A 16,850-nucleotide genomic window follows, 5' to 3' on the forward strand; every position below is an offset into this window, starting at 1 on the left:
AGAAAATGTCTTATTGATTTTGCAGCTAACTTGAGCAATTTTGTGCTGATGATGCAAGCTAACCGTAATTTAATCTCTTCTTCAGATACAAATTTGAGAAAGATGGAAGCATACATAGACTCATTATTAAGGACTGCAGATTGGATGATGAGTGTGAATATGCTTGTGGGGTGGAAGACAGGAAGTCTCGAGCTAGACTCTTTGTGGAAGGTATGCATTAAGTAGAAATAATAATGATGGCAACATTAGCTGCTGGCTTTAAAATTGTTAACTGAACTGAAAACATGTGTAATTTACCTTCCTTTTCACTTTCAGAAATCCCTGTGGAGATCATCAGGCCTCCCCAAGATATTCTTGAAGCCCCTGGTGCTGATGTGATCTTTTTAGCTGAGCTCAACAAAGATAAAGTGGAAGTTCAATGGCTAAGGAACAACATGATTGTCGTCCAGGGTGACAAACACCAGATGATGAGTGAAGGAAAAATACACAGGCTACAGATTTGTGATATCAAGCCCCGTGACCAGGGTGAATACAGATTTGTTGCCAAAGATAAAGAGGCCAGAGCCAAGCTTGAGCTGGCAGGTAGGTACCTTTTAGTCTAACACAGCACCATGGCATCATAGATAATGTATAGATTTCAGATTTCACAATTATTTAGGGAGAAAATCTTCGTGAGAGCCTTTAATTTGTAGTTGGCTTTAGTCATGTTAATCATTCTAGTTTCCCCTACCACAAAGTGTCATCCAAAGTAAACGGAAATCTGTGGCATGCATTGTACCATGCCATACACTGGTACAACTCTTGGTTCATGGCTGGCGATTCATTACTTCCTAGAATTGATGATCCTTAGTTTTCCCAGCCCTAAAAACACCCCTCACTCTCCTACTTTCCAAACCTCTGCAGGTTTTTAAGCTCACTCTTTTCCTGATCCAAGATATCTTTACCTGTTGTCATTGTTTTTAAAAAGCCACCTCATCTATGTAAAAAACTTATCTTGTTTATTTTCAGCTACATATCAAAAATGTTGTTATATTGATTCCTTTGCAAAAAAAAAGATACCTTATGATTTTATGCCAAACTCAACCTCTGTATTTCAGTCTGATGATTTCCAACAAATACAGAAAGAAAACAGTAGTAACAACTAAAAACAAACCTAGTGGTCTATGTTGTAAAGACTGTGGCATACTTCCAAGGTTATTCAGCTAGTGTTTCTGAACAAACGCATTTTAAGGAGGCCATGATGTAGTCGGATACAGTACATAGCTCATTCTACATTATAACATGTTATCATTCACATGTTATCTTTCTCTCCAGCTGCACCAAAAATCAAGACAGCTGATCAAGACCTTGTGGTGGATGCCGGCCAACCTCTGACCATGGTGGTACCTTATGATGCCTACCCCAAAGCAGAAGCTGAGTGGTTTAAAGAAAATGAGCCTCTTTCTTCAAAAACTGTCGATACTACAGCCGAGCAAACCTCTTTCAGAATTTTAGAAGCCAAGAAAGGAGACAGAGGAAGGTATAAAATTGTGCTTCAGAACAAACATGGAAAAGCAGAAGGATTTATCAATTTGCAAGTTATTGGTAAGCCCTTAGGTCACACAGACTTACTTGGCAAACCACAACTAAAAAGCATGATAAAACATTAAAAAACTCTTTCACCTGTGAATTTCAGATGTTCCTGGGCCAGTACGTAACTTAGAAGTGACAGAAACATTTGATGGAGAAGTGAGTCTTGCTTGGGAAGAACCATTAACCGATGGTGGAAGCAAAATCATCGGCTATGTTGTTGAAAGGCGTGACATCAGAAGGAAGACCTGGGTTCTGGCTACCGACCGTGCAGACAGTTGTGAGTTTACTGTCACGGGCCTGCAAAAAGGAGGAGTGGAGTACCTATTCCGTGTGAGTGCAAGAAATAGAGTTGGTACTGGTGAACCCGTAGAAACTGACAATCCTGTAGAAGCAAGGAGTAAATATGGTAAGCAGTTTTCAAGTAAATTACAAACTTGCTGATTCTCACTTTTACTTCCAAGATAATCCAAAACCTGTGTTTTCCTCCTCTGCAGATGTTCCAGGCCCTCCTTTGAATGTAGCCATCACAGATGTGAATAGATTTGGTGTCCAACTGACATGGGAGCCGCCGGAGTACGACGGAGGTGCTGAGATCACCAACTATGTCATTGAATTAAGAGACAAGAGTTCAATCAGGTGGGAGACTGCCATGACCGTAAGGGCTGAAGATCTGTCTGCTACTGTCACTGACGTGGTGGAAGGACAGGAATATAGTTTCCGTGTCAGAGCTCAAAACCGCATCGGAGTTGGAAAACCCAGTGCAGCCACGCCGTTCGTTAAAGTTGCTGATCCAATTGGTAAGCCCATCCCACAAAGAGGAAATGATTATTGTACGGGATCAAGAAATCAGGTCTATGAAGCATGGTAGTTAAAACTGAAAGTAATTAAAAGGGTATCCCAAGAGGAAAATTGGAACAAAATCACAGAATGCCTGATTGTACCTACTTTTTTTTTTTCAATGAATTTCATAGCTGTGATATTTTACTGAGGCTGGTAGGGTTGATTACAGCATCATCTTAATAAAATGCCCCTAAAGTTAAAAGTGTTGTCCAATTCTTCAATACCAGAGAGACCAAGTCCACCTGTGAATCTGAGCTCCTCCGATCAGACACAGTCCTCTGTTCAGCTCACATGGGAGCCTCCTTTGAAAGATGGGGGAAGCCCAATATTGGGCTACATCATTGAAAGATGTGAAGAGGGAAAAGATCACTGGATTCGTTGCAATATGAAACCAGTCCCTGAACTGACTTACAAGGTAGGGCAACTTTATGTAAACAGGTAGTCAGTGTCTGATCATGAGCCACAGTGTGTCAATGTTTTACACATATTCATTCATGCTTTCAGGTTACTGGATTACAAAAAGGAAATAAATATCTATACAGAGTATCTGCAGAAAATGCAGCTGGTGTGTCAGACCCATCTGAAATTCTTGGTCCTCTAACTGCTGATGATGCAGCAGGTACATGAATATTTTAAGTTTGGGAACAGCACATAAACTACGTGGGGGTCCCAGAGATGTAAATGTGGTACTGGAAACTCATTGATTTCTTTTTCTTCTTGGTAGTTGAGCCAACGATGGATTTAAGTGCATTTAAAGATGGTTTGGAAGTTATCATTCCAAATCCTATCAAGATCCTGGTTCCAAGTACTGGCTATCCAAGACCAACGGCAACATGGTCTTTTGGAGATAAAGTACTAGAAGCTGATGACCGTGTGAAAATTAAGACTTTATCTGCCTATGCTGAGCTTGTGATTTCTCCCAGTGAACGCCCGGACAAGGGCATTTATACATTGAAATTGGAAAATCGTGTGAAGGCAATTTCTGGGGAAATTGATGTCAATGTAATTGGTAAGAAGCTAATCTCTTGTTATCTAGGGTGATTTGGTAGTGTTGTGAATATCCTTTCAGAATACTAGTAATACTGACTGATGACTGCATTTTTTTTCAGCTCCCCCCAGTGCCCCCAAGGAACTGAAATTTGATGACATAACTAAGGACTCAGTACACTTGACTTGGGAACCACCCGATGATGATGGAGGAAGTCCATTAACTGGGTATCTCGTTGAAAAGCGAGAAGTCAGCCGAAAAATATGGACTAAAGTAAGTTTGAGCAGTGATTGAACAAATCCAGAAAAGAGAATGGAGGAAGTCTCAGAGAGCTGGGATGCCATGCAGGATTTATATGTGCTGTATCTTGTTAACTTGTACTTACTGAAAAACTGCCAAAACTTTTAGTGAATGAATGATTGCTTGAGAACCAGAGCTTCTGAGAGAATGGGAGGGTGCAAAGAGGGAAAAGTTAGAGGAAGATAGAGACATTCCACCCACTAGTTCACTCCAGAAATGGCTGCAGAGGCCAAGGCTGGGTCAAGCCAGTCTGAGAGCTTCTTCTGAGTCCCCCACATGTGTGACAGGGTTCCAAGTACTTAGGTTATCTTTCACTGCTTTTCCAGGGCCATTAGGCTGGGTCAGAAGTGGGGCAGTCAAAGCATGAACTGCTGCCCACATGGAATGCTGGTGTCACAGATAGTGGTTTAACATGCTGTACCACACCACTGGCCTCAAAACACACACACACACACACACACACACACACACACACACACACACACACACACACACACACAATTAATGTCCTTGCTTTCCAAAATAGTTCAGTCAAGGTCTGGTATAACTGAACCGCTTTTATGAACCACAGGAAATTTTTAGTTAGTTTTGGATTTTAAAAATTTGCCAAAGCACTTATATTATGACATAATCTCATTTGCACATTTCCCTAGTATAATACTATTATAAGAATAATCTTTAGCGTGCAAAACAACATTCATTTGAATTCTTGCTCATGGTAAAAAAAAATCCTTCTAATTGGGCAAAAGGTTTTTGGGAAATAATTAATTACTGGTCTGTATTTGTTTCAGGTGATGGACAATGTAACTGACCTAGAATTCACAGTTCCTGACCTTGTTCAAGGAAAAGAGTATTTGTTTAAAGTCTGTGCCCGTAACAAGTGTGGACCTGGAGACCCTGCCTATGTTGACGAACCTGTGAATATGTCAGCACCTGCGAGTGAGTACCTTCTTCATGATTGCTGACCTGGCTTCATGATGAATAGTTCGGCTTGTAGACCTGCAGTGGGTGCTATGGGGGACAGCAGGGGTTGCATTATAACGATACCATAGGTGTCCTGTGTGAGGCTGACTGTCTCCTTAAAATGTTACAGCGGTACCTGACCCTCCGGAGAATGTCAAATGGAGAGACAGAACAGCCAAGAGCATCTTCCTAACATGGGATCCACCAAAATATGATGGTGGTTCACGCATCAAAGGATATATAGTTGAAAAATGCCCACGTGGTTCAGATAAATGGGTCGCCTGTGGAGAACCTGTGGCAGACACAAAGTAGGTTCTCCACTTACTAGTTTATCACAAGAGTAAATATTTACCCCCTACCCCTGCTGCACTAAAATGAGCTATGTCAGTGATATTTTAAAATATTGACTTTTTAATTTTTATAATTGTTCCACGTATCTTGTTTCTGAAAGGTGCTGAGAGTATCTCTAGATCAACTCCTTTTGGTCTGGTTTATCTAGTTTTGATGGGTTTGGTTTGTTTTGTTGGGTCTTGTCTTGTTTTTATTTTGTTTTTGTTTTTAGTTAACAGAATCAAAGCATCCCACATTTCAATTAAAGACTATGCAGTTGGGAATGATTGGAATGAGTCTGATTGCTCCACAGAGGAACCACTTATCTACATAACAGTAAAACATCTCCTTTTTTTCCCCGACAGAATGGAAGTGACAGGTCTTGAGGAAGGCAAATGGTATGCTTACCGTGTGAAGGCCCTGAACCGGCAGGGGGCTAGCTTGCCAAGCAAGCCCACAGATGAAATCCAGGCTGTGGACACACAGGGTACTTATTTTTTGCTTTTCTCTATTCTGTCAGGCCTCCGACTTTAATTCTGCTTGAGTTTGTTAATAGTATAAATCATATTTTCTTATTCAGAGGCCCCAGAAATTTTCCTCGATGTGAAACTCCTGGCTGGCATCACCGTAAAAGCGGGAACAAAGATTGAGCTCCCTGCCACTGTCACTGGAAAACCCGAACCGAAAATCACCTGGACAAAAGCAGATATGCTCCTGAAGCAGGACAACAGAATCACCATTGAAAACGTTCCTAAAAAGTCCACAGTCACTATTACAGATAGCAAGAGAAGTGACACCGGCACGTACATCATCGAGGCTGTGAATACCTGTGGCCGGGCTACAGCTGTGGTGGAAGTGAACGTCTTAGGTAAGGGAGGCTCTGGTTTAGAAAACAAGAAACACCCTAATTTCAGTTACTTTCTTGAATTTAAAAAAATGACAAAAAAGAAAAAAACTCATACCTGTCTTCTCTGTATATGTAATGTAGATAAACCAGGACCACCAGCAGCTTTTGACATCACAGAGGTGACCAATGAGTCATGCCTTCTAACATGGAACCCACCACGGGATGATGGCGGGTCTAAGATCACAAACTATGTTGTGGAAAGAAGGGCCACAGACAGTGAAGTATGGCACAAGCTCTCCTCAACGGTCAAGGATACAAACTTCAAAGCAACCAAATTAACACCTAATAAAGAATACATCTTCCGAGTGGCTGCAGAAAACATGTATGGTGTTGGCGAGCCTGTCCAGGCTGCTCCAATAACAGCTAAATATCAATTTGGTGAGTTACTCAACCAGTTAGTGGGGGAAAAAGTTTGCATCAAACTTGCACTTAGATGTTATGCTTACATATAGAACATACCTTAATGTATCTCCTCATTTTATTTGTAGATCCACCTGGGCCTCCAACGCGCTTAGAACCATCTGATATCACCAAAGATGCAGTAACTCTCACGTGGTGTGAGCCAGATGATGATGGTGGCAGCCCAATCACTGGGTACTGGGTGGAAAGGCTAGATCCTGACACTGATAAATGGGTTCGATGCAATAAGATGCCAGTAAAGGACACAACATTCAGGTATGCCCCAAACCTCCCACATAAGACTAAGTTTCAATTTTCACTCTTTTTTCCTCTTAACTATACAAAATATATAAAGTTCTCAAAAATAACTTAAATTCTCTACCACAATTATTTCAATAATGTAAATTATATTCAGGAACACTTTTCTTAATATACTCTAAAATACTAGCTTTCCAGGAGTTTCAAAGTGTTTGGTCCTCCAGAATATTATGACACTGCTTGTTTCCATTGATGTTATAATTAGATTGAAACGTTTGATAACATCTAAAGAATGTGACAATTAAAAAGCAATGTAAAATTTATATTGATATATCTTCTGTTTAAATTCCAAGTGACTTCTTCACAATATATACGTAGACCTTTTCTATGTAAAATGAAGATTGCTACTTCTTACCATGATGTTATACACACACTTTCTTCCTAATACAGAGTGAAAGGTCTCACCAATAAGAAAAAATACAGATTCCGTGTGTTGGCTGAAAATCTGGCTGGACCTGGAAAACCAAGTAGATCAACTGAACCAATATTAATAAAGGATCCCATAGGTATGATTTGCATAATTTGAGGTGATTATTTTCAATGTTATCCTAGCTCCTTTTTGACAGACAGAAAAAAACAATTTTATTGTCTTCCAGATCCTCCATGGCCTCCTGGAAAACCAACTGTGAAAGATATAGGCAAAACATCATTAGTATTGAACTGGACAAAACCAGAACATGATGGAGGGGCCAAAATTGAGTCTTATGTCATTGAGATGCTAAAGACTGGTACAGAAGACTGGGTTAGAGTGGCTGAAGGCGTTCCCACCACTCAGCACTTGCTTCCTGGGCTCATGGAAGGGCAGGAATACTCATTCCGAGTGAGAGCTGTGAACAAGGCTGGAGAGAGTGAACCAAGTGAACCCAGTGACCCTGTGCTTTGCCGAGAGAAGCTTTGTAAGTTGCTTTTGATGTCTGTGGCATATAACGTCTTCTGCTATCAGAAAAACTAAAATATGAAAAACTGATGACCATCAATTCTCCCTTGCTATATTCTTACTGACTACCAGAATATCCCATGAATGCTGAATATTGAACAATAAAAACCTGAATGCTTTTTTTCCGTTCTCTCTGATCAGATCCTCCATCACCACCTCGCTGGCTTGAAGTGATCAACATTACCAAAAATACAGCAGACCTAAAATGGACAGTTCCTGAGAAAGATGGCGGGTCCCCCATCACCAACTACATTGTGGAAAAGAGAGATGTGAGGCGAAAAGGCTGGCAGACAGTAGACACCACTGTCAAGGACACCAAGTGCACAGTGACCCCTCTGACCGAAGGTTCTTTATATGTGTTCCGAGTTGCTGCAGAAAATGCTATTGGACAAAGTGACTACACTGAAATTGAAGACTCTGTCCTGGCTAAAGACACCTTTAGTATGTTCTTTAACCTAGTCTTTGCAACAACATTTGTATAGTGTTATTCCTTCCTTGCATTTTTTTCCTAACCATTTATTCTTTCACTTTCAGCCACGCCTGGACCACCCTATGCTCTGACAGTGGTTGATGTGACAAAACGCCATGTTGACCTCAAATGGGAGCCACCTAAAAATGATGGTGGAAGACCAATACAGAGGTAGAATTTCAATTCATTTGTAAATAACCCATGCTAGGTTACACATTCCTAAGTTTGTTATTTATTTACTAATACTAATGAAATGTTCTGTGTTTTAATAGATATATCATTGAGAAAAAAGAAAAGTTAGGTACCCGTTGGGTAAAAGCTGGCAAGACCTCGGGACCTGACTGTCACTTCAGAGTAACTGATGTGATTGAAGGAACAGAAGTACAGTTTCAGGTGAGAGCAGAAAATGAAGCTGGAGTTGGCCACCCAAGTGAACCCACGGAAATCCTAACAATCGAGGATCCAACAAGTAAGCACCAGTGATTCTATAGATGATGTTACCTAGAGTTTGATGATGAGACCAGAGATATGAATGTTCTACTCTTTATTCAGGTCCTCCTTCACCTCCACTTGACCTACATGTAACCGATGCTGGGAGAAATCACATTGCCATTGCTTGGAAGCCTCCAGAGAAAAATGGTGGAAGCCCTATCATAGGCTACCATGTTGAAATGTGTCCAGTAGGCACAGAGAAATGGATGCGAGTGAATTCTCGCCCAATCAAAGATCTAAAATTCAAGGTTGAAGAGGGTGTTGTTCCAGACAAAGAGTATGTTTTGAGAGTGAGAGCTGTCAATGCTGTTGGTGTCAGTGAACCATCAGAAATCTCCGAAAATGTGGTTGCCAAAGACCCAGACTGTAAGCATATACCTTATCTTCTGTATTTCCTGAAACAGCCTTGATCTGTGCATTGCATTTTGACATACTCATCTTTTTTTCTATTTTGAACTATAACTTACAGGCAAACCAACCATTGATCTGGAGACTCATGACATTGTTGTTATTGAAGGTGAAAAGTTAAGCATTCCTGTTCCCTTCAGAGCTGTCCCAGTTCCAACTGTTGTTTGGCATAAAGATGGCAAAGAAGTTAAAGCAAGTGATAGATTAACCATGAAGAGTGATCATGTCTCTGCACACCTTGAAGTGCCCAAGAGCATCCATGCAGATGCTGGAGTTTACACTATTACAGTGGAGAATAAGCTTGGCTCAGCCACTGCTTCAATCAATGTCAAAGTCATAGGTAATAATTGCTTAATGAAACAACAGACATTCCTCACATATTGGAGAAATTAATCGACATTGAAGTCTTAGTATAAATGGCTTCATAAATTTACCATGTATAGATTGTCTTATCAGGTTATTTCTTTTTATGTGAGAAGTAAAACAATTTTGAAGAGATGAAATTGCTAATAGCACTCCAATTAGGCTAATTTATTCCACTTTTGATTATCTGCCTATGAAATATTAATTTAAATAAGATGTGTAGCATACTCAATGTATAAATGGTTAATGTTTGTTTAATTGTGGAACTTCACATTTTTCTTAAGGTTCTCATCCAGAAGTAGCCATATTTTCTACTGCTTCCATGGTGTTTGGAAACTGAGGCTCCACTTTTACTGGGCACAGAGTTTCTCAGGATACTATTAATATTTAAACTTTGAACACCCTGGATGTTAAATGCCTTATAGTAGGAAGAATTTCCGGCACATTAAAGACTACTCTACCCAAAATGCAAATTGACCCACTTAGAGATAATGAAATATTAAAATGTTAATTTTCAGGATTACAGTATTAATGATCAATTTTATTTATAATAGGCCTACCTGGACCATGCAAAGATATTAAAGCAAGTGATATAACCAAGAATTCTTGTAAGTTAACATGGGAGCCTCCAGAATATGATGGTGGCAGCCCAATCCTTCATTATGTCCTGGAACGTAGAGAAGCTGGAAGGAGGACATACATACCAGTCATGTCTGGTGAGAACAAGCTCTCTTGGACTGTAAAGGATCTCATTCCAAATGGTGAATACTTCTTCCGGGTCAAAGCTGTAAACAAGATTGGAGGAGGCGAATATATTGAACTGAAAAATCCAGTCATTGCTCAAGATCCAAAGCGTAAGTTTGAGCATAGATGCGCCTTGTCTCAGAATTAAGATTAAGAATTCTTAATAATTAGAATGAAGGCTGTTTTCCCAGTATTAACATGGTTTCTTTATCTTGTTCTTCAGAGCCTCCTGATCCACCTGTAGATGTTGAGGTGCATAATCCTACAGCTAAGGCAATGACTATTACATGGAAGCCTCCTTTGTATGACGGAGGAAGCAAAATAATGGGTTATATCATAGAGAAGATTGCTAAGGGAGAAGAGAGGTGGAAAAGATGCAATGAGCACTTGGTACCAATCCTGACCTACACAGCAAAAGGACTTGAAGAGGGAAAGGAGTACCAATTCCGTGTACGAGCAGAGAATGCTGCTGGTATTGGTGAACCTTCTCGGGCCACACCTCCAACCAAAGCTGTAGATCCTATTGGTAGGTGTTAGTTTGCAAGGTTGCCACTTTGCCACTGTTAAATGAATAGGAAAAATGCTGTGCCAAATATTTTAACCCAAACTTAAAACAATTATCATTTTTATTATTATAGACGCTCCAAAAGTCATTCTGAGAACAAGCCTAGAAGTGAAACGAGGTGATGAAATAGCACTTGATGCAACTATTTCTGGATCACCATACCCAACTATTACATGGATAAAAGATGAAAATGTTATTATACCAGAAGAAATCAAGAAGCGAGCAGCACCTATGGTTAGGAAGAAGAAGGGTGAAGATCAAGAAGAAGAACCCTTTGTCCTGCCTCTGACAGAGCGATTGAGTATCAACAATAGTAAACAAGGAGAATCTCAGCTCCGGGTTCGAGATTCAATCCGACCTGACCATGGTTTATATATGATCAAAGCTGAAAATGACCATGGTATTGCAAAAGCACCTTGCACTGTCATTGTGCTAGGTAAGTAGTTAAAACTATATTTTCCAGTGCAAAAGTCTATAAGAATTTTGGTTAAATGTAAGGAATTTGGAGGAGAATTAAAGGAAGTGGGAAATAAGTAGAGAATAACATGGGTTTCTGCCATATAGCTAGATTTTTTAAAGTAACTGAATATAACTTGCAGAAGCTAATGTGACCCAAAGATACACAGATGTAGGGAAAAGAAACCCTACATGAAGGAGCATGCTGACATTAACATTTTTTCATAGCAACCATACTATGCAAATTTTTAATCACTATTTTCTTTTGGAATTTCAGATACCCCAGGACCACCAATCAACTTTGTATTTGAAGATATTAGAAAAACTTCAGTCCTCTGTAAATGGGAACCACCCCTTGATGATGGTGGCAGTGAAATCATAAACTATACTTTGGAAAAGAAAGACAAGACAAAACCTGACTCAGATTGGATTGTTATCACTTCAACACTTAGACACTGCAAATATTCAGTGACAAAACTGATTGAGGGAAAAGAATACCTCTTCCGTGTAAGAGCTGAAAATAGATTTGGGCCTGGACCACCATGTGTTTCAAAGCCACTTACAGCTAAAGATCCATTTGGTAAGGTTCTTTAACGTCTGTTTTTACCATATACTTTGGCATAAACTTAAACATGGTTAGTGAAGCTGAGTTTTTATCCCATGTTAGAAAATTAATTCATATATGTTATTTTTTACCAGAACCACCTGATGCACCCGATAAACCCATTGTGGAAGATGTTACCAGCAATAGTATGCTAGTGAAATGGAATGAACCAAAAGATAATGGAAGCCCAATCTTGGGTTACTGGCTTGAAAAACGTGAGGTTAACAGCACACATTGGTCTCGGGTCAACAAAAGCCTTCTGAATTCTTTGAAAGCTAATGTAGATGGCCTATTGGAGGGACTCACCTATGTCTTCAGAGTTTGTGCCGAAAATGCAGCAGGACCGGGAAAGTTCAGTCCACCTTCAGATCCTAAAACAGCACGTGATCCAATCTGTAAGTGATTTGTTATGAGAAAGTGGGTTGAAGTTAACTACTATGATTTTTTTTAAAAAAAACATCAGTGAGTTTGATTTTTGTGTCTGCATTCACTCTAGCTCCACCTGGGCCACCTGTTCCAAGAGTCACAGATACAAGCTCAACAACCATTGAATTAGAATGGGAGCCTCCAGCTTTCAATGGTGGGGGGGAAATTGTTGGCTACTTTGTTGATAAGCAGTTGGTTGGTACAAATGAATGGTCACGCTGCACAGAGAAGATGATCAAAGTTCGTCAGTTCACCGTCAAAGAAATCCGAGAGGGTGCTGATTACAAACTCCGAGTGAGTGCGGTCAATGCTGCCGGGGAAGGACCACCTGGAGAAACAGGACCTGTTACTGTGGCTGAACCACAAGGTACTTGAAAGCCATTTGTATAAAATGTATGGATTTTTTTTTCTATATGTGGCCATTTTTTCCATCTTTTTTCGGCTAATGAATGACTGTTCTCAACAGAACCTCCAACTGTGGAACTGGATGTTTCTGTCAAGGGTGGAATACAAATAATGGCCGGGAAGACTCTTAGAATTCCAGCCGTGGTCACAGGCCGTCCTGTGCCTACAAGAGTATGGACTATAGAAGAAGGAGAGCTGGATAAAGAGCGTGTTGTCATAGAGAATGTTGGAACCAAATCTGAACTAATTATTAAGAGTGCACTGAGGAAAGATCATGGCAGATATGTAATTACAGCTACTAACAGCTGTGGTTCCAAATTTGCAGCAGCCAGGGTAGAAGTTTTTGGTAAGGAATGCTGCCTGGCTTTTTCACAGGATTTTTCCAAGTGATACTATCTTATTATACTGACTTATTGTTTTGCTTTGCAGATGTTCCTGGTCCAGTGCTTGATTTAAAACCTGTTGTAACAAACAGGAAAATGTGTCTGCTTAACTGGTCAGATCCAGCTGATGATGGAGGAAGTGAAATCACAGGATTTATTATCGAAAGAAAAGATGCCAAGATGCACACTTGGAGACAACCCATAGAGACAGAAAGGTCTAAATGTGATATCACGGGTCTCCTTGAGGGCCAAGAATATAAATTCCGAGTTATTGCCAAGAACAAGTTTGGCTGTGGTCCTCCTGTAGAGATAGGACCAATTCTTGCAGTTGATCCACTAGGTAAAGAAGGTTTTCTTTATTTTTGCAATAGTCTGGTTTGCTTCTGATTACTTATTAATTTGCTGAGTTTCAAGTCTTCAAATTTCTAACTGTCTTAAGATGTATAACTAGAGTATAAAAAGTAACATATGCAGGCAGTAGCAACTCTATGAAGATTGCCTCTGGCTACATTAATCATGTATGATTTTGTGTATGACAAACTCATATCTACCAGGACTTGGTAATAACGTAGAAAGAAAATATAAGTAGGAGATATTTTCAATAGAATACACTGGAGTAATTTTTTAATTACCACTATTAATAAGGAGACTTTACTGTTTTTCTAAGAGATTGCAGGACAGGTAATTTCCTTAAGATAAGTGACTTAGCCTCCCTCTCTGCTCAAGAAATCCCCATACCTGAAGACTTACTAGGTTCAAAACTAGCAAGAGCCACCACTCAGAAAAACAAACCAGAGGAAATCTCTCAGAAACCACTGGGAGCCACTAACATGGTACTCTCTTGATACTGCATGTAGCTTCCAAGTAAAAAGTGTATCATAGCATTGGAGGTATAGAAAACAGTGGAGTCCAGCATCCTATTGTCGAGATAGATTTAACAGTTTGAGACTCTTTCTTATATAGGAATTGAGATGCATACTGCAATGTGTCTTCATTTTCTAGTATGCTAGTCTCCATTATACCATTCCTCTAGGTTATGTAGGTATATAGGTGTTTGCGTATGTATCTGTTGATCTTGTATGTTCCATGAAGATTGCCTTATATCAGTAAGAACATGATATTTGTCCTTTGGGGATAGGCTTATTAAACTAGTGTTTATTTCACTCTTGTCCTTTTAATTTGCCCCTGGTTAAAAAGGTCCTCCAACATCTCCGGAGAGGCTGACATATACAGAAAGGACCAAGTCTACAATCACACTTGACTGGAAAGAGCCCCGCAGCGATGGTGGCAGTCCCATCCAAGGCTATATCATTGAAAAGCGACGTCATGACAAACCTGACTTTGAAAGAGTAAACAAGAGGCTCTGCCCAACCACATCTTTTCTGGTTGAAGATCTTGATGAACACCAAATGTATGAGTTCCGTGTCAAAGCTGTCAATGGAATTGGTGAAAGTGAACCATCCTTGCCTCTTAATGTAGTCATACAAGATGATGAAGGTAGCAAATCTTATTTTAATAATAATTTGGATGTTATCTTATCCTATTAGTTGAGAAAGCATCCTTATATTGTTGCTATTTTTTTTTCTTTTTCCTTCTCTTTGCAGTTCCTCCAACTATTAAATTGCGTCTGACCGTTCGAGGAGACACTATCAAAGTTAAGGCCGGAGAACCTGTTAACATCCCTGCAGATGTGACAGGTCTTCCAATGCCCAAGATTGAATGGTCCAAGAATGAAACAGTGATTGAAAAGCCTACAGATGCTCTTCAGATAACCAAGGAAGAAGTCTCCCGAAGTGAAGCTAAGACTGAACTGAGCATTCCCAAAGCAACCCGGGCAGACAAAGGCACTTACACCATTACAGCTTCCAATCGCCTCGGCTCAGTGTTCCGAAATGTTCATGTGGAAGTATATGGTAAGGAACTTGCTCTCTCATCTCAAAAAGAAATGCAATGTTTAACAATTGCCTTCTCAATCTCTACTCTTGGCTCCTTTCCAGATCGCCCATCCCCACCAAGAAATCTCGCTGTTACTGACATAAAAGCTGAATCTTGCTACTTAACATGGGATGCCCCCTTGGATAATGGTGGCAGTGAAATCACCCATTATGTCATTGACAAACGTGATGCAAGTAGGAAAAAATCAGAATGGGAGGAAGTCACCAACACTGCTGTAGAGAGGAGATACGGGGTAAACTCTTCTAAGTATTTTACTACCTATATTAAAAGGATATGACTCTGATTTAAAGCCATATTTTATAACCTTGGAATTTAAGGAGTAGCTCAAATTAACACTCCAAAAAGCAATTATTTTGTTGGTGTAGTATTTATACCATGCCTGTAAGGCCACTTAGCAAAAACTCATTATACAACTTTTCTGTGAGAAAAACTAGGTACAATATGTTTGTGTATCCTTATTTCATGAATTTGTCCTCTTCATTGCTTTCCCCATCTTTTGTTTATATGCTTATTTCTTCTCCTACTCATGCCTTCTATAGCAACTTAAGCTTTAAAATGAGTGAAAGTCAACATAAGTATATTCTGACATTTCTACTCATCTAATTTCTAGATCTGGAAACTTATCCCCAATGGTCAATATGAGTTCCGAGTCAGGGCAGTGAATAAATATGGAACCAGTGATGAGTGCAAATCAGAGAAAGTGGTCATTCAAGATCCTTATCGCCTTCCTGGACCTCCAGGAAAACCAAAAGTCTTGGAGCGCACCAAGGGGTCAATGCTGGTGAGCTGGACTCCTCCGCTGGACAATGGTGGTTCTCCAATTACTGGCTACTGGCTAGAGAAAAGAGAGGAAGGAGGCACCTACTGGTCTCGGGTTAGCCGAGCACCAATAACCAAAGGAGGATTGAAAGGCGTGGAATTCAATGTTCCACGTTTGATTGAAGGTGTGAAATACCAGTTCAGAGCCATGGCAATAAATGCTGCTGGAATTGGCCCTCCTAGTGAACCATCAGATCCAGCCATTGCCGGAGATCCCATATGTAAGTATACTCCGATTTCTGGACCTCATTTCTAAAGGCCAAAGTTACTAAATGCAGTTAAATTTCTCATCTTTTTCTTGGTCAGGTTATTTTACTTACAAAAGTAAAAAGACGCATGCTCACATAGGTTGTCAGACTAAATACATATGTATATATTCGCTCATAAATATGAGTATGTACTCATACATAAAATTGTAACCTAATATTTTGTAGTAAAGAGCTGGACTACAAGTTTTTGTTCCAATCCTGTAAATAATTTCTGTCTCATTACAAACTATGAAATCATGCCTATTCCTACCCCTCCAGTCAGATACACTAGTAGGAACTGAACAACCAAAAACAAAAAAAAAAAGTTTTTAGCTTTTCAATAGTTTTTATTGAGCAAAGGTACATGGCACTTAGGTACAGCCTATGAGGTCAAGTAAAAGAACAGTCTTCTGTTACAGCTAGGGAGAGATTGGCTCAAAAATTTACATCTGTACCCTTAATAATAATTACATTTGTGATAGACAGGATTTGATTCTCAATAGAGAACTATTTGTTTAAAAGATCAAAATATTCTCAGTTGTTAAATGGAGCGTATATACATGTTAAATGTACACATATATGTATATATGATTAAATATTAATTTAACAAATTAGTATTCAACATGTGCTATGTACAAGGTTCTGTCCTAAGCACTAGAGGGAGAATGCTATGATCTAAAAGGCAAATGGGGCAAAAGAATGTCTAATTTTAAAGCTGTCTCAGAAGCAAAGTACTGTGTGATTCCTGCTGGTCATTGTATACACTGATCCTGCCTCTATAAAGTATTAAGATTTGTTTCTGTGGAAAAGATAACTAGCTAATGATGAAATCATTTTTAATTATGGTAGTGTAATTTATCACAGTATAAAAAGTCTTCAGAAAAAAATATCAGAATCTCTTCAGAGGGATTTCAACTGTAAAACAGCTTTTCAGCACTCAGTGGATTAGAATGTGGCT

General features: G+C 39.6%; 1 protein-coding gene across 5 annotated transcripts in view; it reads left to right on the forward strand.

Moving 5' to 3' along the window:
- LOC121168137 (titin) overlaps window positions 1–16,850 on the forward strand; it is a 262,883-nt gene that overhangs the window by 169,317 nt on the left and 76,716 nt on the right. For all 5 annotated transcript variants that reach the window (XM_040997939.1, XM_040997940.1, XM_040997941.1 and 2 more), the window contains 34 exons: window positions 86–210; window positions 316–582; window positions 1,315–1,584; window positions 1,676–1,978; window positions 2,067–2,369; window positions 2,640–2,827; window positions 2,917–3,031; window positions 3,137–3,421; window positions 3,522–3,673; window positions 4,492–4,639; window positions 4,794–4,971; window positions 5,359–5,480; window positions 5,574–5,861; window positions 5,982–6,278; window positions 6,389–6,575; window positions 7,008–7,123; window positions 7,214–7,513; window positions 7,696–7,995; window positions 8,089–8,194; window positions 8,296–8,492; window positions 8,576–8,881; window positions 8,985–9,263; window positions 9,841–10,140; window positions 10,254–10,556; window positions 10,669–11,031; window positions 11,329–11,631; window positions 11,751–12,050; window positions 12,152–12,448; window positions 12,548–12,832; window positions 12,916–13,209; window positions 14,067–14,366; window positions 14,474–14,782; window positions 14,867–15,057; window positions 15,436–15,865. In XM_040997939.1, coding sequence (XP_040853873.1) covers window positions 86–210; window positions 316–582; window positions 1,315–1,584; window positions 1,676–1,978; window positions 2,067–2,369; window positions 2,640–2,827; window positions 2,917–3,031; window positions 3,137–3,421; window positions 3,522–3,673; window positions 4,492–4,639; window positions 4,794–4,971; window positions 5,359–5,480; window positions 5,574–5,861; window positions 5,982–6,278; window positions 6,389–6,575; window positions 7,008–7,123; window positions 7,214–7,513; window positions 7,696–7,995; window positions 8,089–8,194; window positions 8,296–8,492; window positions 8,576–8,881; window positions 8,985–9,263; window positions 9,841–10,140; window positions 10,254–10,556; window positions 10,669–11,031; window positions 11,329–11,631; window positions 11,751–12,050; window positions 12,152–12,448; window positions 12,548–12,832; window positions 12,916–13,209; window positions 14,067–14,366; window positions 14,474–14,782; window positions 14,867–15,057; window positions 15,436–15,865 — 8,507 coding nt within the window. The remainder of the gene's footprint in view (window positions 1–85; window positions 211–315; window positions 583–1,314; window positions 1,585–1,675; window positions 1,979–2,066; window positions 2,370–2,639; window positions 2,828–2,916; window positions 3,032–3,136; window positions 3,422–3,521; window positions 3,674–4,491; window positions 4,640–4,793; window positions 4,972–5,358; window positions 5,481–5,573; window positions 5,862–5,981; window positions 6,279–6,388; window positions 6,576–7,007; window positions 7,124–7,213; window positions 7,514–7,695; window positions 7,996–8,088; window positions 8,195–8,295; window positions 8,493–8,575; window positions 8,882–8,984; window positions 9,264–9,840; window positions 10,141–10,253; window positions 10,557–10,668; window positions 11,032–11,328; window positions 11,632–11,750; window positions 12,051–12,151; window positions 12,449–12,547; window positions 12,833–12,915; window positions 13,210–14,066; window positions 14,367–14,473; window positions 14,783–14,866; window positions 15,058–15,435; window positions 15,866–16,850) is intronic.

This window comes from Ochotona curzoniae, unplaced genomic scaffold, assembly GCF_017591425.1.
Source record: "Ochotona curzoniae isolate NIBS_2020 unplaced genomic scaffold, NIBS_Ocur_1.0 patch60, whole genome shotgun sequence".
In the NCBI taxonomy this organism is placed as follows: domain Eukaryota; kingdom Metazoa; phylum Chordata; class Mammalia; order Lagomorpha; family Ochotonidae; genus Ochotona; species Ochotona curzoniae.